At 47.6% G+C, this 27,084-nt stretch overlaps 1 protein-coding gene across 1 annotated transcript in view; it reads right to left on the bottom strand.

Annotated features, from left to right (window-relative positions):
• Positions 1 to 27,084, bottom strand: part of alpk3a (alpha-kinase 3a) — a 77,256-nt gene that overhangs the window by 17,462 nt on the left and 32,710 nt on the right. Inside the window, exons 6-7 of the mRNA XM_078532229.1 lie at positions 8,932 to 11,071; positions 4,672 to 4,819 (exon numbers count right to left, since the gene is read on the bottom strand). Coding sequence (XP_078388355.1) covers positions 4,672 to 4,819; positions 8,932 to 11,071 — 2,288 coding nt within the window. The remainder of the gene's footprint in view (positions 1 to 4,671; positions 4,820 to 8,931; positions 11,072 to 27,084) is intronic.

Below are 27,084 nucleotides of genomic sequence, written 5' to 3'. Positions count from 1 at the left end.
GTTCTGAGCCCGCAGCGTGTGGTACACTAAGACCCACATTACTGTTTTGGGGGCAACCTGGAGGAGCTGCACCTCGGCGCGTGCTGGAACTCCAGGACATGTCCAAGTCAGGGTGATGAGATGCTGGGAGGGGAGCTTCAAGGTGGCATGGCAACAAACCATCTGCTGCCCTCTGCGCTCCACGTGCTTGTGCCTCTTTGCTATGGAAGGATATACCGTGTGATGCCTAATGTGATGTAGGCAGCATGTGGGGGGGAGTTGGGGAACAGGCCTAGCACCTTTGTGTGAGTGTTCAGCAGCAGCAGGGTGAGGAGGCACTGGAGCCCTGATATGTCCCACTCTGGTTGGGGTGGGCCGTGCAGACACAGAGTCCGTGTGCAATTTGCAGAAAGCAATGCTCTTCTCGCATTTTCAGAAGAAGAATGCACATAATGCTGCAGCGCTTGTGAGGACTGGCGGCGGCCATTCTCAGCCGGTTTGAGCAGGAGGCCCTGGATCTGGAGAGGCGCCGTGTGCCCAGATCCACTGGTGTCAGTGAGGCTGGGGTGCCACAGCCAGGTATGTTCACCCAGCAGTGAGGTCAGCATTGTTCTCCCAACAGCCATAGCAGTGCTGAACGTTAAATGATTTAATTTTGCAACATGGCTTGACTATTGCTTGTGGAAGGATGAGCGCATAAAGATCCGGGGGACAGGGATGCACATTGACATTGTCTCCACGTTAACTCATCCTAAATCCTTGTTCTTCCTTTCAGCACCAGCGGAGCAGGGCCAGGAGGAGGAGCAGCAGAGGCTCCCTCTCACACCTGAGAGCCCTGAAGTCTCACCAGCGTCATACCATCTCTGCCAGGCAGGCACCAGCGCAGATACTAGCACCTCGGTGGGAATTAGAACATCGGGTAGTGTCCCATGGCACAGCGGTGCGGGCACTTCACAGTCGCTGGAGGAGCTGGCAGAGACAGAGAATGCCCATGGCGCCAGCAGTCAGAGGACTGCAGGGGACCAGGCACATGCTCAGTCGGTGCCCGATGATGTGCCTCTGGAGACATCTGCGACACAGCAGGGACAGGAAATGCGGCCGGGTGTGTGGGAGCATCTGGGGGAGATACATGAGGCTATGCTTGGCTTGGTCTCCGTGGTGGAGGAGTCTACGCGGATGATCGCCGAAGCAATGAGCCACATGTTCAAGCGCCATGGGTCCTCCATGGAGAGAGTGGCGACTCTCGTGGAGAGACTCCTCCAGGAGACCCATCAGGGCTTCCTGGGGATGCGCTGTGACCAGCAAGTACCTCACATCAGCATTGACCTCAGCTGGTCAGTGCCAGTGTGGGAGATGGTCTGGGCACCAAGTTTCCCAGTTCAGTGCCCATCCATCCACGGTGAGCAGGGAGGTCCAAAGCGACCTCACGTCGGCGCAGCAGCTGCCTGTCGTCTCTATGGGCACCTCTCACGACGCTCCGGATGAGGCTGTGATGACTGGGGAGATGCCAGCTGTGGAACTGGTAGATCCCTCCCAGCCAGGGCCAGCACAGGCTCCACGGGCCAGAGGACGACCACCAAGATCATCGAGGCCAACAGGACAGCAGAGTGAGCAGGCTTTCTCAGATGCCAGTCCCAGTGATGGGGCAGCACCAAGACATAGCACCCTGAAACGTAAGCATAAGGCACCACAGGTTTATCACTGGTGCTTTTATGTTGGCCCAAGATGAGGTCTTTATGATTTGCTTTGAATGGAACACCATTGTCATTTTTTTGGCTTAGGTTTCTTTGCTTGTGATATTAAATTCAGACATGTGACCATGGCTGAGGGTGCCTCTTTTCCTCTGCATGTGTATGGTTTCCAAAAATGTTAGGAGTGCTTTGTGGGATATTCAGCTTTATTAACAAGGCCCTTAGTTACTGTTCCTAACCTGGCAGATTTGGCACTTAGGTATCGAGTATGGAGCCTACAGCCCAGGCTTGTCCTGGAGGTCCATCTGTGGTGTGCTAGCTGAAGGTTTGTTGGATTAATGCCTTCCGGGTGTCCCTGCCTCCCTGCAGTATGCCCGGGTCAGCTTCTACCCCCTCAGCGATTCCCTGTGCATGCTCATCCTCGGACTCACTGCTGGACTCATCGTGTGCATCCGGAGCCACTGCGTCGATGTCTTCATCGTCCACTGCATCCCCTCTTTCCAGCGGAAGACTGTGGACAGCACAGCATGCAACCACTATCACCGAGATACGATCTAGGGGTAATGGAGTCGTCCAGGCATCAGAAGCGCATCTTGAGAAGACGGAAGGCTCTCTCCACCACAGCCCTTGTGGTGCCGTGGCTCCTATTGTACCACTACTCAGCTTCTGTTCTTGGATGGCGGGGGGACATCATGAGCCACCTTCTGAGGGGATAGCCCTTGTCACCTAGCAACCATCCATCAAGCTGGGCTGGAGCACTGAAGAGCCCCGGCACCTGGGAGTGTCTGAGGATGTAGGCGTCATGGGAGCTGCCTGGGTACCTTGCACAGACTTGTAGTATCAGCATCCTGTGATCACACACTATCTGCACGTTCATGGAGTGGAAGCCCTTCCTGTTGACAACCGGGCTCACCTGCTGGCGCCTTGATGGCCACATGTGTACAGTCTATTGCACCCTGGACGCAGAGGAAGCCAGCAATGGCCACAAAGCCTCTGGCTCGTTGTGTCTGGCTTGCCTGGTCCCAACAGAAGTGGATGAAGTTCAATGCACGTCTGAACAGAGCGTCTGTGACGTGCTTGACACAAGTATGAACAGCTGATTGGGAAACACCGCAAAGATCACCCACTGAGCCCTGGAAGGAGCCAGAGGCATAGAAGTTGAGGGCAGCTGTGACCTTCAGAGCCACTGGCATGGGGTGTCCACCCAGACAGTTAGCGAAGATCTCAGGCCCAATCACCTGACAGATATAGTTGACTTGAGAGACGGAGCCTCCTTCGGCACTGCACCTCAGTCATATTGAGGTAGCTGCTTCGCCGCCTGTATACCCTGGCAGCAAGATAGTGGCATCTTCTGCAGCCCCTTCCGCCTTGGTCCACCTCGTGGCCCTATGCCCCTTGTGCCTGTGCCTGTCCTCCCAAAGGTGGCTCCCCTGGAGGCTGAATGTGCACTCCTGGCCTCCTCCCCCTTCTAGCCCTCCCTTCCTCCTCAGAGGAGGTGCCTCCAGTGGACAGTTCAGCTTACATTCCCAGGCTAAGGGAAGGCTTCCTGAAACTTGCCAACCCAAAAAAGATTCCTCACTGCAGCGTGCTGACCTGAAGGTTAAGAGTCCAGACAAAGGAGCTGGTATGTGTTTTGAAGTATTGCAGATCATGCAGGCAAGTTTCAATAACTTTGAAAAATCAATACCTGAGAGAGCACACTCACGACCCCACTGAGCACTCTTAACCCACCCGTGGATGAGGTTTATACAAATGTGTCCTTCCCGCCTGCCTGTTGCGCCTGTGCGTCAACTGGAAGATTGCACAGGCGCCAAAAATCGGCATCGATTGGTGAGTCAAGAGCCTTAAGTGGTCCGTTAATTAATGGCAGGCGCGCAGCAGAGATCATCACGCGCCCACCCAATGAAATATCGTGATGGTGTGCGGTGACATCGGGACGCTCGCCCGACGTCACCGTGCATCATTTTACGTACAGAAATGCGGGACCCACCCCTGCACGCCAACAGGAAAATTCTGCCCACTGTGTGTAGTTTTGGTCTCCACATTTAAGAAAGGATGTCCCTGCATTGGATGTGATGAAGGTTCACTAAATTGGTCCCTGGGATGAGGGGGTTGTCCTATGATGAGAGTCCAAGTAAATATTCTCTGTGGAGTTTAGAAGAATGAAAGGCGATTTCATTGAAATGTACAAGAGTCTGAAGGGGCTCGATAGAGCAGACACAGAGATTGTTGCCGCTGTTTGTGGAATCTAAAACACGGGGGATAAGTCTCAGGATAAGGGGCCAATAATTTAGGACTGAGGTGAGGAGAAATCACTTTACTCAAAAGGATTGTGAATCTTTGGAATTTTCTAACCTAGAAGGTTGTGGGTGCTCCATCACTGAACACATTTAAGGCTGGGATAGACAGATTTTTGGTCTCTCAGGGAATTAAGAGATATGGGAAGCGGGTGGGAAATCGGAGAAATGGAAATGAAGCCCAAGATCAGCCATGATCATAGTGAATGGTGCAGCAGGCTCGATGGGCTGAATGGTCAACTCCTGCTCTTATTTTTTTTCTGTCCGTGTGTACACAGCAACAGCAGAGTTTATTTAAACAGGTCTTTAGGCAATGCAGCCTTCCATCACCAATTGTAAAACCAGTAGACTCTGCATTCTTAACCATCAGTGGTTCTTAACCATCAGTCCAACATTACCTTTTATAATTAATCAACAAAAGATTTTTTTTTAAAGTTAATGTTTTTGCCTGGATCATCCTGGGGATTAATCTTCATTTGAGGAGTCTCCAGGGCAATCCTGGATAATCCCAGAGGTTGTGCACCATGTTGGATTTGTACCCAACGCCAGACCAGAATCCCTGGGCCCCATGAGGCCTTAGAAAGACAGAGTTACCCGGATGAAGCTACAACAAAGAACCTAATCATTTGGAACGAGTGTGTAAAACATCCATCACTGGGTCCCTGGGTGTAAGGGGACAAGTAGCACAAGATGGGGATAGTTACCTTCGTTTCAACTTGTCCAAGTGAAGTCCATCTTTTTGCCATCTGATTGTAGAATCGCTCAAAACGTTGAAGAACTGGCACCAAAGCTTCAGATTCCCAGAGGCGTCTGAAAACTGCTCCATTCTAATCTTTCGAATCACCTGAGGAGCTGAAGAAGGCAAAATATAAAAATTCCGGTCACTGCTGTCCCAGAGAAACAGGCCCCAAGAAAACCGATGAGCATTGGCCATTGGAGTAGCAGATCCAACGGTTTAGATCTCATCGTGGACATGCCTGAAATCGATCCCAGAGACCAGCTTTGATTCAGGACACACTAGCTCGCCTCATTTCATGAGTAAGAAAACGGCAAGGGTGTGACTTATAAAAAGTCTTTCCCACCAGTGGAATAAGCTTACTCTTTCTCTGTACCTCACTGTGTATTCCTTTCATATGATCCATGGCAAAGCGTATTTAAGTTTTATTTCATTGTTAATTCAGTTTAGCATGAATTATTACAAAAATGGATTGCGCTTAAAGAGACTTCAGGATGGCTGGCTCAATTTTACAAATTTGTTTGCCAAAGTGCGGTAATATTGTAGAACCTTTGTCCAAATCACTGGGGCACTTGCCTGAGATGTCAATGCAATAAAAATGACACTGACACTTCCCCTTACCATGACGTGATATTTCTACACTCTACGGGCAGGATTTCTAGGTTGGCATCAGCGGGCCCGGGGGTGGCCAGGAAACAGACCACTGCCTGTGATTGGCCCCCAACCGCGATTTCATGCTGGCTGGTCAATTAACGGCCAGGTAGCGTGAAGCGCGCGCTGATCTGATCAGCGCTGCCGGGGGTGTGGGCTGGAGGAGGGTGGGCGCTGAAGTCAGCGCGGGCACAGGGCAGCCCTCACAGAAAGCTCCCTGAAGGCAGAGAGCTGCCTCAAGGAGCTGAAGACTTCAAAAGCATCAAATAAAGATTTTTAAACCCGGAAAAAAATGTTCACGCAATGCAAGCAGTCACCTGAGCATAAACATTATAAAAATTCTGTGCATGGACTTTTTTATTTAATAACGGAAACTTCATCCCACCCTTGGATGAGGTTTCCTGAAAAATGCAAAAGCCGCCTGGCCGATTCGCCACCCGCCAACCGTAACATTGGGCAGGCAGCAAAAATCCCGGTTAATTGCACCATTAATGCGTTTAATAGCCCTCTCAATTGTCGGCGGGTGTGCTTCCAAGTTTAGCGTGTCCCCACGAGTGCGTGATGAAGTCGGGGTGTTCGCCTGAGGTCATCATGCGCTATTTTATGCTCGAGCGGATCACGTGCATGCCCACCTGCTCAGTGAAAAATTCTGGCTTATAACATGACACAAACTGCTGCTAATATCAACCCCTCCCTACCTTTTCAGACAGAGCTACCCACCAACCTGAAAATGCGTTTAGCTCCAAGAGAATCTTGCTGCTATACAGAACCTTCAAAAGGACCAGAACATCCTCCAGGAACATTATCTGATAAAATGTGGCACTGAGTCATAAAAGGAGGTATTGGGTCAGGTGACCAAAAACTCGCTCAAAGAGGTAGTTTTTACAAAGCCTTTTAAAGGGGGAGAGAGAGGTGAAGAGATTCAGGGAGGGGAATTCCAAAGCTTATGGCCTTGATGGCTGAAGGCATGGATACTGTTGGTATAAAGAAGGAAACCGGGGATGCCAGAACTGTAGGAACAGAGTTCTTCATGAGTTGTATGGCTGGGGGAGGTTGTCGAGGCCGTGGAGACATCCGAACACAACTATGAGAATTTTAAATTCGAGGCCTTGCTGGAACGGGAGCCATTGTTGGCAAAGGAGCACAGGGGTGATGGGTTCATTTCTTTCCTTATGTCACAAGGGTCTGGATGCAGAGGCAAGATGTTTCTCTGCAAGGAAGGGGGTTTATTATGGGAAGAAAACAACCTGGGGTAGGGGAGGTGGTGTGATTATTTGTTGCATCCTGGATCATATCAGGTCTTGGCAGGGACCGGAGAAGAAGTCACCTCAGGGAAGAGTCACCTGGGTCAGACTCGAGGAGCCTGTGAGCTCATTACTGTGACACTCTACAAGAGATTAACACTGCAGCTGGAATGACAATGTACAACATTCAAGCGGTGGGCAGTAATATAGCACAGTAGATCACTGGGATTGGCAGTGGACAGGAAAACCTGTTCAAAATGACCCCCAAATAAAATTCGAAACATGGGGGACACATTGTTCTGTATTACCCAACACACACTTCACCCACCAAGAGCGTATATCAGGGGTTTGGGGTGGGATGGCAAAGATCAGGCGACCATACAAGATTTTCCATCATAATTTATGGAAGATGGAGCTAAACTCACTGATTTCTGAGCCAGAATTCCCACTGCACACAGGGAAAGCTGAAAACCGGGAGCACAACTCAGTCAAATGAAGCCTCATCTTTCCATGTGAATGAAAGCACATTGAAGAAACAGCTTTAACTGGATAGCTTGGGCCATCCAATCTTTACAAATCCTCATTTCAATCCAGTATCTTCAGGTACAAAAGCCTTCATAGCAGTGTTACAAATACTGTGCACTGTGACACACAATATATATCTCCACTGAGCGTTATCGGCACTTGACCCAACTGACCACAAAAGCCCAAGAACGACTATTTTAGCTCCAGCAGAAAAATGAACAAGCGATGGTTTTAAGAGATTATCTTCTGGTTCCTCTCCATGATGCTGCCAAGTGACGAATCTCAGCAAAACTTCTGCACAGGAAGTGGGATAATCGGAATCTGTCTCCAAATCAAGTTCCTCACCCGCACTTCAGCCTGATTGACAGTCGAGTGGGGGAGGACTCTGGAGGACGCTGCAAGATCAGGTATGCTGCCTCCTGTTACAGGTGGGAGGTGGGGATGGGGTTGGGTGGGGTAGGGGTGGGGGCTGGGGGTTAGGGGTGAGGATGGATGCAGGGGTGGGGGTGGGAGTGTGCATGGGGGTAAGAGTGGGTGTGGGTATGGGAGCGGAGATGGGGAGTGAAGGTGGGAGTGGGGGTGAGGGGTAGGGTTGGGGGTGGGGATGGAGGTGGGTGGTAGGGGGTGGGGTTGGTGGTGGTAGGAGTGGGAGTGGGAGGGTTGGGGTGGGGTTAGGGTAGAGGTGGGGGTTAGGATTGGGAGTCGGAGCAGGGGTGAGCAGTAGGGGTCAGAGTGGGGTTAGGGGTGGGGGTGGGAGCAGGGTGAGTGGTAGGGTTCGAGTTGAGCATTCGAGTGGGGGGTACTGGGAGCAGGGGTGAGGGGTAGGGGTAGGGATGAGGGTGGAGGTCTGAATGGAGATGGGGGGTGAGGGTGGTAGGTGGGGTCCATACCCAGGCCCAAGGAGAGTGGAAATACCTGAACCCCAACTTCAAAGGGGGAGGTGACAGGGTGGCAAGTGTGGTGTATGGGTGACTGGCTCTGCTGTAAGGGGCTGGATGACAGGGGGTGGAAGGAGGATGTGAGGAAATGGGGGGTTATGGGGGAGAATGAATGGCCTGTTTACTGAAGCTGTCCTCAACTCATTTCAGCTGCTGGGGATGGGCCAAATGTCCATCTTCTGTGTCGTAACCATTCTGTGACTCTTGTGAAGATGCTGCCAACCTCACTAAATAAACCTCACTTTATATTTCTCCCTTCTTCTAACTATGCTTCAGTTCTGCCGAAGGGCCGTGAAGGCTCGAAACGTTAACTGATTTCTTCTCCGCCGATGCTGCCGGACCTGCTGAGTTTTTCCAGGTAATTCTGTTTTTGTTTTGGATTTCCAGCATCCGCAGTAGCTTTTAGCTTTTTGTTTTTATCACTAAAACCTTTAACTGACTAACTCACCTGGTGGCAGTGGTTGTTTGCCTGGCACTTTGTTAAACCTGGAAGTAGACGGGTTGGGGTCAAGTTGGAGATTTTCAAAGTTTTAACATCTCCCCTGAAACCAGCTTGGGATTTAAAATTCATCGACATGATTCTGCATCCCAGGGACCATCTTCGAAATAACACAGGCAGGGAATTGGTTTATCATTATGTGCCATTGAATTGTTGTGAGGTCCAAGGAGGAATTACCATCAAAATCCTCAGAAAACTGTAAAGGATAAATTCAGCTCTCGCCCATACCCAGCAGAAGCTACTTTCAATGGGAACAGGTTGGCAGCTAACTCCGTAAAACTGTAACTCCAATTTATTCTCTCTTTGACAGCAGGTCCTCACTGTGAGCATTGAGTTAGTCATTAGTAAAAAGGTTTCATTCACACTCTTACCTTTAAAAGGGTTCTTAGTTGATTTGCCCCCTTCTGTTTTCCCCTCACTTTTAATGGAGGCAGGTTTGGCATCCTTGGTCATCTCTCCTTTAGTCTTTGGGGAGCTTCCACTTTGATCTTCAGGTTCCTCATGAAGTTTCGGCACTTCGAGTGTGTCCATCTTCCGTGCCAAGGTTGGTGAGCGTTTCTCCATTGGCACAGTTTGCTGGACCACAGGGGCCTGCAAGAGGGCCCCACTTCTCCTGGGCGCTAACAAAAACTGACTCGATTCCTCCTCTGTAAGGCCAACATCACCTTGTGTCTGGTGGATTCTCTTCATTGCCTCCTCTTTCTTTGGCTGAGTTGGCAAGTGAAGAACATCGGAAGTTGGCCCTTCAGAATCGTCCAGCTGCTTAGATCTGGGTAGGAAGATTTTGCGGCGGGCACCTGAAGCGAGCTCTGCCGGTGTGGCAGACGGGATGATTGGTGGGGCATCACTGAGCTTAATTTTGGTGCTCAGAGCTTGCAGAAGTGGCACTGCGGGTATATCTTTCTTTACTGCCTCACTGTCCTCTACCTTTGCTGTTCCTGTGTTTTTAAACATTTCATTACCCACTACAATGGAAGGCACTTGGTTTGTTTTGAGTGCTTGTGCATCTGAGATATTCTTTGTTTGCTGTAAGTCATTGTCTGACATTGTGTCTTCAATCCTCAGTATTATTGGTTTTGGAGCTGATTCAGTTTCATTACTTGGAATACACACCACTTCCAACAGTTTACTTCCCTCGCCAGTAACCTCCTTCACCACACTGCTTTCTTCTGCTGTGCCTGCCAGACATGGAGCTATATATTTGTCGCTTTCGTCCTCAGTAGATGAGAAAGCAGTCATGCCTTGTCCTTCCCTTACATCTTCCAGTTTCTTAACATCCAAGGTTGGCAAAAGAGTAGGTGTATCTGCAACGTTTTGATCTTTTGGTGCCACCATTAGATTTAGCTCTGAATGGCTAACATCAAGGTTTTCCAAATGCCCCGCTGTTGGGTGCAGAGATGGTTGTGTGTCTGACATACCAGTTGCGTGGTTATGTTCGGGAGTACTTGGTGGCGTGTCAGCAGGGAGGGCAGGATCAAGGCTTGCCTTCATCAAAAGTGGCGCTGAGGTAAAAGTGTCCACATTAGGTTCTTCCATGGTGCTCGGTAATGGCATGACATGGTCAACATCTGTCCCTGCCAAAGGTCCAGCAGATGCAGGTTCTTCATTAACACGGAGATCTTCAGTACTGGCCAGCAACGTGGTTGGTAAAGTCTGCACAACCTCTTTCTCTAACAGTGACTCCTTAGGCAGTGATTTATTCTTACTTATGTCTTCGGTATGTGAGTGCGCTTCAGGCAGAGCTGAGATATTTAGCATTGCTTCTGGTTTACCAACACCGACAGTGGGGGGTTTCTCCCCTAACAGAAAACTGGGTATCTTTAAGTAAGATAGGAGCTTCTCAACTAAGTGGGCGCCAAAACTGTCTGTGGACATATCCCGCTGCGCATCCTCCTCAGCTCCTGCTTCTTCCGCACGATCAACTTTCATGAATTCACCTTCGATCTCAGCAATCATTTCCTCAGGTAGTTTTTTGTCTGTAGAAGTTGCCTCAGCAAAATTTTCTTCAACAAAAAGGGCTAATGGAATGGAAGGTCCTTCCGTCAACGTATCTGGGCCTGCTGTGGTTCTTGCCTCCTTCACTTCAGGCACCACACTACCCACAGGAACAGGGCCCTCTCCTGCAGTTTGAGGCTTGTCTTCAACTGGGGCTTGATCATCACTAGTAGTACTGGTGACCTCCATTGCTTCAACATCAATTTTAAGGCCCAGATCTTGCTGGTAGATGGGTTGAGTGGCCTGGCTGCTCCTCCCTGTGTCTGGCAGTGTTTCCTTGTCTTTTGGGGGCAGCAACATGCCCTCGCTAGGGGAATCTCTTAGCTCCAGCTCTGTCCCTTCCGAAGTTGTGGTCTCTGGCGTGCGAGGCTCATCTGAGATGTCACTTTGCTCAGGGGTGTTCAAGAAATCCAATTTCTCCCACTCACCATTAAAGGAATTAACACTGCACACATCTCCAGTACTCTCCGAAACAGGTGAGAAATCAGATTCTGCCTGCTCTTTAGATCCCGCAGTCTGAAAAAGGAAACAAGAAGTGATGAAATTTTAAATCAGCAACACAATTTATACCACAATACACATACTGGGGTTATTATTATCGTCATTACAGGATTAGGTGGCACAAGAGCCTAACATACATTCAGTTCAAAAGTTTCTGTGCTAAATCCTATATGGAATGAGTGGTTAGCTGAGAACTGGACATAACTGGCCTAGAAACCAGGGTCCAAGTGGATGACTATTGAGTGAAACAGAAAATGTGCCAATGGTCAATGGAAGAGCCTTCTATGGTCAGGGTTAGAGCATGCTGTCCCTGCATATTATGTCAATTGTTTACTTTGCTAGACCTGGCCCCAACTGTGCAGCCAATCCATGCTAAAGATGCCTTAAGAGGGCAGGGTGAGGCAGTGCAGAGAACAAGGAAATACAAGGGGAAGAAAACAAAGCAGAGAGGAACAGCGGACAACTCAAAGGGAGAAAGTACAGCAGAGGTGAGGGGGCGAGTGATGCAGACTGAGGAAAGAAAAGAAACACAAGATGCAGAGAGTGACAGACAGGAAAACAAGGGAGAGTAAAATGGATTGGGAAAGAGAAGGAATATGAATGTCAATAGTAATCCATGGATGTAGACAATAATTACTTGATGAATGTAAACAAATGAGGAAAAGTATTCATTCTTTCTCTGCCTTTTACATACGAACATATGAATTAGGAGCAGGAGTAGGCCACTCATCCCCTCGAGCCTACTCCACCCTCAATAAGATCATGGCTGATGTGATTGTAACCTCAAATCCACATTCCCAATAACCTTTCACCCACTTGCTTATCAAAAGAAACATTCCAACCGCAAACAACAAAGGAAAACATGAAAGGCCTCAGACGCCATTCCTATTATTTCCGAAAACTGAAGTCAACACAGGGTGAAGAATATAAACATGTCTCAGTGCATTAGACAGGTGTACTGAGCAGCACATGGTGACTTCCCTTCCTTCCAATGACAACCAACGATCCAATGTGTCAACATCACAAGTAAACTGAACTATTAATACAAACCAGATATAACTGCACTCCAGACACATAGCTCACTAAAAAGTGCACATATGTCAATAGGCCAATGTACTGCCTTCATAGTAACTGTGAGAGATTCAGGAGCGTGGAACGTGATCCATTACTGACATGTGAATATTCTAAATAAGCTGATGATGTGCTGAGGTGATCCGCTTCGGTTTACTGTTCTAGGCTTTGGGGTTCTTAATATGACTTCTATTCTTATACAAGTGAAAGGTTTCTGCTTCATTCTCCTCCTCTCCCTGCTGGCCAAAAGCATTGTAAATCAAATTAGTCCACGGACCAGGGTCTGGAAAGGAGACGTCAGCACCAAAGTGCACAGGAAAACTGGCACAAACTGAGACTCAAACTGTAAGCAGTGTTCAGGAAGAACTGCAAAGGAGGTGGAAAAAACACACTGATGGAAAGAGGACCTGCATTTATATAGCACCGTTCATGACCTCAGGGCAAATGAAGTGCTTTAGAAGTGTAGTCATCGCTGTAGTGTAGGCGATGTGACAGCCGATTTCCATACTGCAAGCTCCCACAAACAGTAATTGATAATAACCAGATTAACTGTATTAGTAAGGCTGGTTGAAATTCGATGCACAGAAGTGTGAAGATATTTTGTCAGGAAGAACACAGAGAGACAATATAAAATAAAGGGTACAACTCTAAAGAGGCTGCAGGAGCAGAGGGGCCTGGGTGGTGTATATGTGCATAAATCATTGAAGGTGGCAGGACAGGCGGAAAGAACGGTTAATAAAGTACAGTTAATAAGGAGTCAATAAGCAGTTATTAGATTTAAATTAATTTATTAAATAGTTCTAGAAATGGCAGTTGCTGGTGTGAAGTGCTTCACCTGTGGGATGTGGGAAATCTGTGATGCTTCAAGTGTCCCAGACAACTACATCTGCAGGAAGTGTACCCAATTTCAGCTCCTCACAGACTGCATGGATCGGTTGGAGCAGCAGTTGGATGCACTTAGGAGCATTCAGGTGGCGGAAAGTGTCATAGACAGGAGTTTTGCAGACGTGGTCACACCCAAGGTACAGACAGATAGGTGGGTGACCGCTAGAATGGGCAGGGAGTCAGTGCAGAAATCCCCTGTGGCTGTCCCCCTCTCTAACAGGTATACTGTTTTGGATACTGTTTGGGGGGGGTGGCCCATCAGGGGAAAACAACAGCAGTAACCAGAGCAGTGGCACCACAGCTGGCTCTGTTGTTCAGCACGGGGGGTCAAAGCACAGAAGAGCAATTGTCATAGGGGACTCTATAGTCAGGGGCTCAGATAGGCGCTTCTGTGGTCGTGAAAGAGACACCAGGATGGTATGTTGCCTCCCTGGTGCCAGGGTCCAGGGTGTCTCTGATCGGGTACGGGGCATTCTGAAGGGGGAGGGAGAACAGCCAGAGGTCGTGCTACACATTGGTACTAACGACATAGGTAGCAAGAGTGACGAGGTCCTGCAGCGGGAGTTCGGGGAGTTAGGCAGAAAGTTAAAAAACAGGACCCCTAGGGTTGTAATCTCAGGATTACTCCCTGTGCCACGTGCCAGTGAGGCTAGAAATAGGAAGATAGTGCAGCTAAACACGTGGCTGAACAGACAGTGTAGGAGGGAGGGTTATCTGGATCATTGGGGTCTCATCCGGGGCAGGTGGGACCTGTACAAGGAGGACGGGTTGCATCTAAACTGGAGGGGCACCAATATCCTGGCTGCGAGGTTTGCTAGTGTCACTCGGGAGGGTTTAAACTAGTATGGCAGTGGGGTGGGAACCAGAGCAATAGGTCAGCAGGTGAAATAAATGAATGGGAACTAGTGAATATGGCCAGTAGGACTAAGAGGAAGAGCAAGCAGGGAGAAATTACTGAAACCAATGGGACTGGGGGTCTGAAATGCATTTGTTTCAATGCGAGAAGTATAACAGGCAAGGCAGATGATCTTAGAGCTTGGATTAGTACTTGGGACTATGATGTTATTGCTATTACAGATTCTTGGTTGAAGGATGGACAGGATTGGCAGATAAACTTTCCAGGATTTAGATGTTTCAGGCAGGATAGAGAGGGATGTAGAAGAGGTGGGGGAGTTGCACTGCTGGTCAAGAGGAATATCACAGCTATACGACAGGAGGACACCTCGGAGGGTTCATACAACGAGGCAATATGAGTAGAGCTCCAGAATAGGAAGGGTGCAGTCACAATGTTGGGGGTTTACTATAGGCCTCCCAATTGCCGGCGGGAGATTGAGGAACAGTAATATAGGCAGATTTTGGAAAGATGTAAAAGCAATAGGGTTGTTGTGCTGGGTGATTTTAACTTTCCCTATATTGACTGGGAATCACTTAGTGCTAGGGGTTTGGATGGTGCAGAATATGTAAGGTGTATCCAGGAGGGCTTCCTGAGACAATATGTAGATAGTCCAATTAAGGAAGGGCAATACTGGACCTGGTATAAGGGAATGAACCCAGCCAGGTGGTCGAAGTTTCAGTAGGGGAGCATTTCGGGAAAAGTGACCACAATTCAGTAAGTTTCAAGGTACTGGTGGATAAAGATAACAGGAGTCCTCGGGTTAATGTGCTTAATTGGGGGAAGGAAAATTATAACAATATTAGGCAGGAACTGAGGAATCGAGACTGGAGGCGGATGTTTGAGGGCAAATCAACAACTGACATGTGGAGGGCTTTCAAACGTCAGTTGATAAGAATTCAGGACCGGCATGTTCCTGCTAGGATGAAGGATAAGTATGGCAAGTTTCAGGAACCTTGGATAACGAAGGATATTGTGAGATTAGTCGAAAAGAAAAGGGAAGCATTCGTAAGGGCTAGAAGGCTGGGAACAGATGAAGTCCGTGGAGAATATAAAGAAAGTAGGAAGAAACTTAGCAAGGAGTCAGGAGAGCTAAAAGGGGTCATGAAAAGTCACTGGCAACCAGGATTAAGGAAAATCCCAAGACCTTTTATACATATGTAAAAAGCAAGAGGGTAGCCAGAGAAAGGGTAGGCCCACTCAGGGACAGAGGTGGGAATCTGTGTGTGGAGCCAGAAGAAATGGGAGAGATACTAAATGAGTACTTCTCATCAGTATTCACCAAAGAGAAAGACTTAGCGGTCGATTTGTCTAGGGAAGAGTGTGTAGATAGCCTGGATCATGTTGAGATCAAAAAAGAGGTGATAAGCGTCTTGAAGAATATTAAGGTGGATAAGTCCCCAGGGCCAGATGGGATCTACCCCAGAGAACTGAGGGAGGCAAGGGAGGAGATTGCTGGGGCCTTGACAGAAATCTTTGTATCCCCACTGGCTACGGATGAGGTCCCAGAGGACTGGAGAATGGCCAATGTTGTTCCATTGTTTAAGAGGGGTAGCAGGGATAATCCAGGAAATTACAGGCCGGTGAGCCTTACGTCAGTGGTAGGGAAATTATTGGAGAAGATTCTTCGTGACAGGATTTACTACCATTTGGAAGCAAATGGGCGTATTAGTGAGAGGCAGCATGGTTTTGTGAAGGGGAGGTCGTGTCTCACTAACTTGATTGAGTTTTTCGAGGAAGTGGCAAAGATGATCGACGATGGAAGGGCAGTGGATGTTATCTACATGGATTTCAGTAAGGCCTTTGACAAGGTCCCCCATGGCAGACTGGTACAGAAGGTAAAGTTGCACGGGATCAGAGGTGAGCTGGCAAGATGGGTACAGAATTGGCTTGGTCATAGAAGACAGAGGGTAGCAGTGGAAGGGTGCTTTTCTGAATGGAGAGCTGTGACTAGTGGTGTTCCGCAGGGATCAGTGCTGGGACCTTTGCTGTTTGTAGTACACGTAAATGATTTGGATGAAAATGTAACTGGGCTAATTAGTAAGTTTGCAGACGACACTAAGGTTGGAGGAGTTGCAGATAGTGAAGAGGATTGTCAAAGGATACAACGGGATATAGATCGGTTGGAGACTTGGGCGGAGAAATGGCAGATGGAGTTTAATCCGGACAAATGCGAGGTAATGCATTTTGGAAGGTCTAATACAGGTAGGAATTATACAGTAAATGGCAGAACCCTTAAGTGCATCGACGGGCAGAGGGATCTGGGTGTACAGGTCCACAGGTCACTGAAAGTGGCAACGTAGGTGGATAAGGTAGTCAGGAAGGCATATGGCATGCTTGCCTTCATCGGCAGGGGTATTGAGTATAAAAGCTGGGAAGTCATGCTGCAGCTGTATAGAACCTTGGTTAGGCCACACATGGAATATTGCGTGCAATTCTGGTCGCCACATTACCAGAAGGATATGGTGTTGGAGATGGTGCAGAGGAGGTTTACCAGGATGCTGCCTGGTCTGGAGGTTATTAGCTATGAGGAGAGGTTGGAGAAACTCGGATTGTTCTCATTAGAGCGACGGAGATTGAGGGGCGACTCGATAGAAGTTTACAAAATTATGAGTGGCATGGACAGAGTGGATGGTCAGAAGCTTTTTCCCAGGGTGGAAGAGTCAATTACTAGGGGACATAGATTTAAGATGAGAGGAGAAAACTTTAGAGGAGATGTGCGGGGCAAGTTTTTTACACAGAGGGTAGTTTGTGTCTGGAATTCGCTGGTGGAAGCAGGTATGATAGTGGTGTTTAAGAGGCAGCTTGACAAATACATGAATAGGATGGGAATAGAGGGATACGGACCCCGGAAGTGCAGAATGTTTTAGTTTGACAGGCAATATGGTCGGCGCAGGCTTGGAGGGCCGAAGGGCCTGTTCCTGTGCTGTACTTTTCTTTGTTCTTTTCTTTGTTCTCTTTGTAAATCATACAGTGTCCTGGCTTTCATCAATAGGAGCACACAGTACAAAATCAAGGTGGTTATGTTAAAAATATATTAACACTGGTTCAGCCTCAGCAGGAGTATTGCATCCAGTTCTGGGCACCACACTTTAGGAGAGATGTGAAGGTATTGTAGGGTGCAGAAAAGATTCATGGGAATGGTTCTAGAGATAAGGAACTTTGGTTACATAGGCTGGGATTTTCCGTGCCCGCTGATGTTGGGCATGTTCAGTGGCGTGGGCGGACAATATGGCAAGAAGGCCAAAATTCAGTTTCACAATGTCGTGAAAAGAGTTTGCGATCATCCGCTCAGCCCGTCGATAGCAGGCCACGTTCCCCGCCATCGGACGTCAAGAATCTCATTGTAATACATCAGCATATCATTATAAGGCCAACCCGTCAGACTCAATCCTCCCTCCCCCTGTTGCTGGATCGTCCGCCTACACCAGCAGGAAAACATGCCAACATGTTTCACAACAGCACATAAGCGACGTGCACCTGGCGGGCTGCACTTCACTCGGGACTTCAAGGTTTGCTTGCCTGCCTTGCTTCGGTCAGCACTCACAGTCATCAGCGCCAGGCTTCACAGACAGCACCACATCACTTTTAGGGGGGGCTCACAGGTAGGTCTCTACCTGCCAGATCAGCCATATGTGGGTGGCTTTTCAATGGTTGCAGGGCTAGGGCTTGCTTGGGAGAAGCGGCCTCAGGCAAGGGAAGAGGCCGCAGGATAAGGACTGTATTGCGGAAGGAGGGTATCCCAGGGTATGTGTCGGGGCACATGTTGATCTGCGCAAATGGTCTCAAGATGGTGCGGGCTGAGGAGGCAGTCTCTGGAGATGAGGCCAGATGGACATGTGAGGGAAGTGTGTGAGAATGGGTGGTGATGTCCCTTGACTGGCAGTGGGTAAGATGCCAGTGAATGTGTGATGGGCTTGAGTGTGTGTGAGTTTAGAGTGATGAGATGGTTGCCTTACCCTGGCTGCATGGAGGAGATCATTCATCCTCTATCTGCATTGGATGGCCAACCTCTTCTGTGCAGCATTGGCACTGATCACCACTGCCACCGTCTACAAGGCTGGAGTGGTGATGTTGCTGCCCCTCCTGTGGCTCCAGCAGGGGTAGAGGACATCACAGCGGGCCTCCACGGTGTCCAAAAGGTGCTTGAGGGCTGCAGTCTTCTTGCCTTTTGGGTCCATGTCTTCTTTGCTGCAGTCCTGGGCTGGAAGCACTGAGCGTGGCTGCACTTTAATTGTGGCGCCTGGCATGATGAAGCTGTGAGGTGATGGCATGGCAGGTGAATCAGAGCCTGCCCGCCATGGAAATGGCATGTATCCCAGGAATGCATAATTAATGCGGCGGGTTTGGGGTGATACAACGTGAAAAGCCGCCATTGCAGCCGGCAGGTAAAGCGTCATTTTTCCCACCTGCTACCCCAAATCTAAGACGATTCCGCCCATACATTAGAGAAGTTGGGACTGTTTTCCTTGGAGAAAAGAAGGTTCAGAGGAGATCTGGTAGAGGTATTCAAATTCATGAGGGGTATGGTCAGGGTAAATAGGGAGAAACTGTTCCCTTTGGTGCAAGGATCAAGAACAAGAGGGCACAGGTTTGAGGTAATTGGCAAAAGAAGCAATGAAGACATGAGGAAAACCTTTTGCACACAGCAAGTGATTAAGATCTGGAATGTACTGCTTGAGAGTGTGATGGAGGCAGATTCAATCGAGGCATTCAAGAGGGAATTGGATTGTTACCCGAAAAGGAAGAATGTGCAGGGTTAGGGGGAAAGAGCAGTGGACTGGCACTCAGTGAATTGCTGGCACAGAGACAAGAGGCCAAATGGCCTCTTTTTGAGTTGTAACAATTCTGTGATTGGCCAGGGCAGCAGGGAGACCTCCCCTAGTCTTCTTCAAATACAAGCATGGGCTGTTTTACATCTAGCTGAGAGAGCAAACAGGGTCTCAGTTTAACATCTCATCTGAAACTGCCGCACTCTCTCAGCATTGCACTGGAGTGTCTGGGGTGGGGGGGCTTGAGCTCTTTATCTTCTGGTTCAGTAGAGGCTATTCGGCCACAGTTGAAACAATGAGAACATTGGGTACACATTGAGTTTTTTCAGGTATTTTAGTTTTTGTTTTGGATTTCCAGAACCGCAGTTTTTTGCTTTTATATTGGGGACACCTGCTTCCTTTGAGAAAAGGTGAATGCCCTGGGGGCTTATTTTGTGGATCTTGGTGTCAATCGCAAAGTGCTTGGTTTTCAAATAGTAAAATTGACATAAAGTAGTAAAGTACAATTGATGAAACATCTGGTCATCTGGTTAAAAAGGGTGAATTTTACACGGGGGCAGTGGCCCCACTCCCACCCCAGCTTAAAAGTTGGGGGTGAGCCCGTCTCCACTAGGCCAGGTTGCCCTACAGCGATTTAACAGCATGTTATTAATTGACTTGGTGGTCAGGCAGGCAGGGGTGGTGGGGGGTGCGGAATCTCCACCCCCCCCAATTTGGGCTGGCGTACCCCCTCCAAGAGCTGCCAGCCAATCAAATTGCTGGCAGCTATCTAGACACAGCAGCGCCATCAGGAACGGTGGTCACTGCTGGGGCTGCAGCCAATCCCCAGCAAAGAGGAGCCATGAAGCCAGACAGGGAGGTAAGTCCGGGGTTCTGCTGGGGCCAGGCTGCATGCTCAGGCCAGGTTGGTGGTGTTCTGCCAGGTGGGTGAGGAACACACGGTTGGAGAGACTACCTTGGACACAGGGTGTCTGAACGCAAGGCACTGCCCCGCCCCAACAGCTGGTAAAAAGGTAAAAAGGGTTGCCACAACCTGGACACCAGCCACCTACCCTTAAATGGCCACTATTTGATTAAATACCAGCAGCAAAGGGTAGGCTATGGGCATGGTGCCCGGTTTTATACACCCCTTGCCTACTTGCCCACTAAAACTCCTTCCAAAGTTTGCAATACTTGTACTGTTTAACTCACAAAGTGTGAAGCTTTCTGAAAAATGATCACCTCAGTCACAAACAGCTACCTCCTCCACTAGAAATAATCATTCATACGCTGATTTTATAACATTTTACAACATGAATTCTGTAGATCCTCATAGGCAAATTCTTTGTGGCGAGAGATGTTGAGCATTTTTTCTTTTCCTCAGTAAATTATGGACCAGGAATTTCCATGAACCCAATCCAACCTTCAATCTGAACTTAGTCAAAAGACCAACAGAAACCCTGTGTATGTGCAGGAGCAGCACCAAAGAAAGCCCCAGACACTCTCCCTTTTTTAAGTGACAAACAGCTATTCATTTAATAAAGTGGGAACTGAAATCTGGGAATCTCACTTCTGATCCATTTGTTGGGATTTTCCCGGCCACATAGTGAAGGCTGGGCAATAAGCGGAAGCAGTCCGTGTCCAAATGAAGCAAGACCTGGACAATATCCAGGCTTGGGGTGACAAGCAACATTCATGTCACACAAGTGCCAGGTAATGACCATCTCCAACAAGAGAGAATCCAACCATCGCCCCTTGACATTCAATACCATTACCATCGCTGAATTCCCCCCCCCATCAACAGCCTGGGGGTTACCATTGACCAGAAACTGAACTGGACGAGCCAGATAAAAACTGTAGCTACAAGAGCAGGTCAGAGGCTAGGAATCTTGTGGTGAGTAACTTACCTCCTGACTCCCCAAAGCCTGTCCACCTCTACAAGGCACAAGTCAGGAGTGTGATGGAATATTCTCCAGTTGCCTGGATGAGTGCAGCTCCAGCAACACTCAAGAAGCTCAACACCATCCAGGACAATGCAGCCCGCTTGATTGGCACCCTATCCACAAACATTCACTCCCTCTGTCACTGACAAACAGTGGCAGCAGTGTGTACCATCTACAAGATGCACTGCAGGAACTCAACAAGGCTCCTTAGACAGCACCTGCCAAATCCATGACCACTATCATCAAGAAGGACAAGGGCAGCAGATACATGGGAACATCACCACCTGGAAGTTCCCCTCCAAGCCACTCACCATCCTGACTTGGAAATATATCACCGTTCCTTCACTGTCGCTGGGTCAAAATCCTGGAACTCCCTCCCTAACAGCACTGTGGGTGTACCTATACCACAGGGATTGCAGCGGTTCAAGAAGGCAGCTCACCACTATCCTCTCAAGGGCAATTAGGGATGGGCAATAAATGCTGGCCTAGCCAGCGATGCCCACATGAATGAATTTACAAAAGCCCTGTCAGGGTGGATCCGCGACACTGTCCACCTCTGGATAAGATTCCTGGGTTCCAGCTGGCATGGAAATCAGCAACCTGCTCCACAGAGATGGGCAACCAATCAGGCCTACTAAAGGGGACTTTTTCAGATGCTGGTGGCTTGTAGAGATCTAAAGAACAAAGAGTCACCAGAGGGTACCTTGCAGCTTCAGAAAGACTCTGCCTGTAGTGGCAGCGAAAAGAGAACCTGTTTAATAACCAGGAGAGGTTTGGGGCTTTACCTTCAAGGCTACAGATTGGCTGAGAGAGTGGTCTAATGTATAAATGTGGCATGGGGTTTTCAGTTGTGTTAATTAGTCTTTTTTATTCGGATGACTGGGGAAGTGGTTATAATTTGATGTCGAGGCTAAGAATCCATTCAACACTTTCAGCTGACACAGTGTGAATGGTTGTGATGCCATCAGGGATGGATCTCTCAGAGCAGGAGTTCAGTATGTGGGCGATGGTCTGACAGTCACAATTTGAGCTGTTTCTCATGTTCCACTTGTGGAGCAAGTGGCCACATCTCGCTTGGCCCGTCCTCAAACGGTTGAGGGTTGTCCAGATTTTCCTTGAAAGATTGAAAATTAGGATTTCACCACTCAGGTCAGTTATTAGATTGAGGTTGGTGATGTTTGCAGTCAACCAGGAGGTGTGCCATCAAGAGGTGGGTCTGTCATCAGGTTGTAGGGTGTGGAGTGTGTTCCAGTAGGGGCTACGGGGTATCAGAAGAGTGCATGGGTTTTTTTGACCAACTGGCAATACCTCCACAACACCGGAGCCAAGGTCCAGACGAGAGTGGATCTCATACTGGTGGCTATCACCTGGAGCCAGCACACTGCGCACTACCTCACTCACCCTGATCTACGCAACAGCAGAGTACTGATGCTCAACCTGGATCAGGAACAGCCACACAAACATGGTAAATATCCACATCTAGGAAGTCAGGAGGATAATTTCTAGGACGCTTGAGCGGCTTCCTGTGCTAGCACACATCGAACCTCCTGATGTTCACAGGGAAAACATTGTCCTCAAAGAACACCTCCGACTGACAGCTAACGATACACTCCCATGGATAATTGGTTAATGGAAAAGTACCTTTTCTGTAGTTTAGTTTAGCATTGCTAACTCAGTAATGTTTACTCGTATTGATTTTAGTTCGACCTCCGACTGACACCTCCGACTGACAGCTAACGATACACTCCCATGGATAATTGGTTAATGGAAAAGTACCTTTTCTGTAGTTTAGTTTAGCATTGCTAACTCAGTAATGTTTACTCGTATTGATTTTAGTTTGCTTGTTGCAGAGAAGTCTTAAAATGTGAAATCTTGTTATGTGATTATTTCTGTAGGTCACTGGGAAATTCATTTCCCTTTTAAAAGTTAATGGTCTGTACAGGCATCATATCAGTGTTAAGGAGAGGTTAGACTCTTTCGTGTTGAAAATGGCTATTGCCTGGTACTTGTGTGGCATGAATCCACTTGGCCCTTATCAGCCCAAGCCTGGATGTTGTACAGGTCTTGCTGCATGAGGGCATGGGCTGTCACATTATCAGAGGATTTGAATTTGGAAAAGAATTGAACACTACAGTCATCAGTGAACACCCCACTTTTGCCATGATGGAGGGAAGGTTGTTGTTGAAGCAGCTGAAGACAGATCAGTTGAAACTCTTTCAAGTTATCAACAGTCACAGATTGCAACTCTTTTTGAGTACAATCACAGTTCTTGGTTTCCAGGAGTGGGACATGAACCCACAACCCTCTGTTTCAAAGGCAAGGGTACTATGAACTGAACCACAGCTGACACCTCGACAGATCAGTTGAAGATAGAGCTAATCAACCGTGGCTCAATTGGTAGCACTTTCACATAAATCACAAGGTTCTGGTTTCAAGTCCCTATCAAGGACTTGAGCATAAATATCAAGGCTGACTCTCCTGTGCAGTACTGAGGGAGCACTGCACGGTTGGTGGTGCTGCCTTTTGGGTGAGATGTTAAACTGAAGCTCCATCTGGCTGTTTGCGCGGATGTGGAAGATCCCATGGCATTATTTCAAAGAACAGCAGGGGAGTTCACAGTATCACAATATCTTTACAATACACAAAGAGGTCATTCAACCCATTGAGCCTGCACTGGCACTCTGAAAGGGCATTACACCTAGTCCCATGCCCCTGCCTTATTCCCATAACCTTGCACATTCTCTCTTTTCAGGTAGCAATCCAATTCCCTTTTGAATATCTCGATCAAACCTGCTTCCACCGCCCTTTCGGGAAGTTTCTTCCAGGCTCCAATCGCCCTCTGGGTAAAAAAATGTTTCGTCACATCACATTTACTCCTTTTGCCAATTAATTTGAATCTGTGCCCTCTAGTTCTTGATGTTCTCTTGAGTGGGAACAGTTTCTCACTATTTAACCTCAGGGTATGAATACCTCTATCAAGTCTCCTCTCAGCCTTCTTTTCTCCAAGAAAAACAGACCCAATCTCTCCAATCTATCCTCATATCTACAGTTCTTCATCCCCGAAATCATTCTTGTGAATCTCCCCTGTACTCTCTCCAGTTATTCCTGCCCAATATTTATCCCTCAATCAACATCACAAGAACATATTATCTCATCATTATCACACTGCTGTTTGTGGGAGTTTGCTGTGTGCAAACTGGCTGCTGAGTTTCATTCACTGCAACAAGTAATCCATTGCTTGCAAAGTGCTTTTAGATGTCTGCTGGTTGCGATAAATGTAATTTTTTTTTTTAGATGGGCTCGGGATGCTGCCTGGAGGAAATGCTGCAGGGATTTCCTGGGAATGAGGTTTTTGGCTTGCAATGACCACAGCCATCTTCCTTTGTGCTAGGTGTGAGTCCAGGCATTGGAGAGATTTCCTCTGATCCCAACTTCAACTTGACAAGAGCGCTTTGAGGCAAGGGCAGTCACTTCCACCTCTCGTTTGGAATGCAGCTCATGTCCATGTTTGGACAAGCGTTGTAATGTCATCTGGAGCTGAGTGGTTCTGCCTGAGTCGAAACTGAGCAATGGAATGATGCAGCAGAGGAGGCCATTAGCCTATCATTGTTGTGCTGGTTATTTGAAAGAGCCCACTCCTATTGCTCTTTCCCCATAGCTTGCAATTATTTTCCCCCTTAAAGTCTATATCCAATTTTCTTTTGAAAGTTATTATTGAATCTTCTTCCATTAGCCTTTCAGACAGAGCATTCCAGATGGGTGAGAAAGTGCAACTTGGTAACACTGTTGACAACTCCTTCCATTACTTTGATGATGATGAAGGGCAGGTGGGAAGTGGTGGCATAGTGGTATTATCACTGGTCTAGTGTTCTAGTGACCCAGAGTAATGCTCTGGGGGCCCAGGTTTGAATCCCACCATAGCAGATGGTGAAATTTGAATTCAATAAAAATCTGGAATTAAAAGTCTGATGATGACCACAAAACCATTGCTGATTATTGTAAAAAACCTGTCTAGCTTGCTGATGTCCTTACCTACATGTGACTCCAGACCCACAGCAATGTGGTTGACTCTCAGGTGCCCTCTGAACAAGGGCAATTGGGAATGGCAATAAATGCTGGCCTAGCCCAGTGATGCCACATCCCAGGAATGATTTTTTTTTAAAAGCCTGATAGGATGCTAACTGGCCAGGTTGGATTTGTTCTGCTTTTTGTGGCCAAGACATACCTGGGCAATTTCCCACATTGTTGAGTACATGCCTGTGTTGTAGCTGTACTGGAACAGCTTGGCTTAGTTCTGGAGCACAAGTCTTCAGTACTACAGCCAGGATGTTGTCAGGACACATAGCCTTTGCTGTATCGAATGTACTCAGCCATATCTTGTTAATCCCATGGGAGGGCATCAAATTGGCTGACAGACTGGCATCCAATGGAAAATACCAGAGGATTGTATGTTTGACACTTGAAGCTAAGAGGGTTGCAAAAGCTTCAACTTTGTCTTTTGCACTCGTCCCCTGGACTCTGCCAACACTGAGGGTGGGAGTCTGCACAGAACTTCCTCCTTCCATTAGCTGTCTAATTGTCCTCCACCATTCATGATTGAATGTTACAGGACTGCAGGGCTTTGATCTGATCCATTGGTTGTGGGATCGCTTAACTCTGTCTATACCATGCAGTTCCTCCTGTTTGGAACGCACATAGTCCAATGTTGTAAGACTACGTTGTACTACTCTCGGCAAGCTCTTCAATGCTGCCTTCAGCCAGAGTTATCAAGCTTCGTGGTGATAGAGGAATGGGAATATGTCAGGTGATCAGATTACAGATTGTGGTGAAATGTATTTCTGCCTCTGCTGATGGCCCCCCTCCTTTAGCCAGCCGCTAGGCTTTGTCACGTGTGTTGGTTTGTTTTTTAATTTGTGTCGCTCAATGATGCCTGAATTATGGGATTTGTCAATGGATCCAATTACTGGCGTAGGAGTGGTCTCATCTCGATATCGGGCGCCGACCAGTTATGAAGTAATTCGCAAACGGCAGATGGTTTGGATGCTGACCTCTAGAAGGACGGCTTATTTAAATCAAAGGTCACTAGATATCTCTGTTTTACGAGATCATTTTCTAAGGAGATTAGATGCCCAGTTTTGAGCTGGAGTCATGTATAAGCCAGACAGGGTAAAGATGGCAGATTTCCTTTCTAAAAGGGCATTAGTTGGGTGTTTACAACAATACAATAGTTTCATGGTGACTTTTATTGGTACCAGCTTTTCATTTCCAGATTTATTTTGAGTTTTCTTTAAACTGAATTCAAATTTTCAAACTGCAATGGTGAGATCTGAACCCAAGTGCCCTGAATTATTAGTCTAGGCTCTGGATTACTGGTAATGATTCCGCTGAGTGAGACATCACCCTGGGCATCTGAATGACAGGTCGAGTATCCTTTACCGTAAATTCGAAAACCGGACACATCCAAAACCGGCACTGTTTTTGAACTTCATTGACCTTTAGCACTGGAAGTCTCTGACCCAAGCCAACACGAACCTCACCGACTACACCTGACCTTCAGCATGGGAAGTCTAGTTGTTTGTCTGCACTGTTTACCTTGCAAACCCTCTGCTACAAGCAGAATTGCAGATGGTGCCACGGGTGGGAACTTATTACAGGTACCCTGTTTTTATTATTCAGTGATACACCTTACTTTTCTAGCCACTTTATTTACCTTAGACTATAGCTAGCCTAGGCTTCAGCCATTGTAATGTAAACAGGCCTAGACCTATACGTGTTATCCAAAGTTATCTGGGATACAAAACGCAATCAGCCCTGAGGGTTTCGGATAAAGGATACGTGACCTGTAAATGCTGCTGAAGTTCATCCATGGTTCTACATTCAGTTGAACACGTACACAGTCTTATCAAACCTTTGGAAAGTTACAGGGCTGGTGAGACAAAGTCGGTCTTAATCGTTTTGTCACATTTCTCAAATCCAACAAAATAGTATTTTGAATGGGCTGAGCTGAAGACTTGAATAGTGTGAAATTAAAATATAAAAAATTATTAGTTTCTCCATTAGAGAAGTGTGAAAAACAATTCAATGTAGAAAAATAAAAGTGGACAAAGCCCTCGCCTATAATCTAATCAGTGGATACAGGGTCAGGACTAAACTGAAAGTCTTGCCGTTTAGATTTCGTGTTGTGTAACAGATGAGAAACACGTAAGTTATATTACAGAACATATCATATTTGTTAATTCCTGATGCTGTTCTTGGTGAAATGAAATGTTCCTGATTTTGGCCATTTGTCCTGTAGTTTTAGGGCCTGGTCCTTGATTTTCAGACCTGCAAGTTGAAAGAGACGTCCCAAAGTGCTTACAAATGTCTATTCATAGCCGCAGTTTATTTCTGACCATCGCTCTTGCAAATATATTCATATTTGGATGATTGCTGATCAAAGTTGCTTGTCAAATGACTGAAAAGACAACTGTTATCTCTAAGTTGCTT

The sequence above is a fragment of the Cetorhinus maximus genome, chromosome 30 (genome assembly GCF_964194155.1).
Source record: "Cetorhinus maximus chromosome 30, sCetMax3.hap1.1, whole genome shotgun sequence".
NCBI lineage: Eukaryota > Metazoa > Chordata > Chondrichthyes > Lamniformes > Cetorhinidae > Cetorhinus > Cetorhinus maximus.
This window is presented reverse-complemented; position numbering and strand designations above follow the sequence as displayed.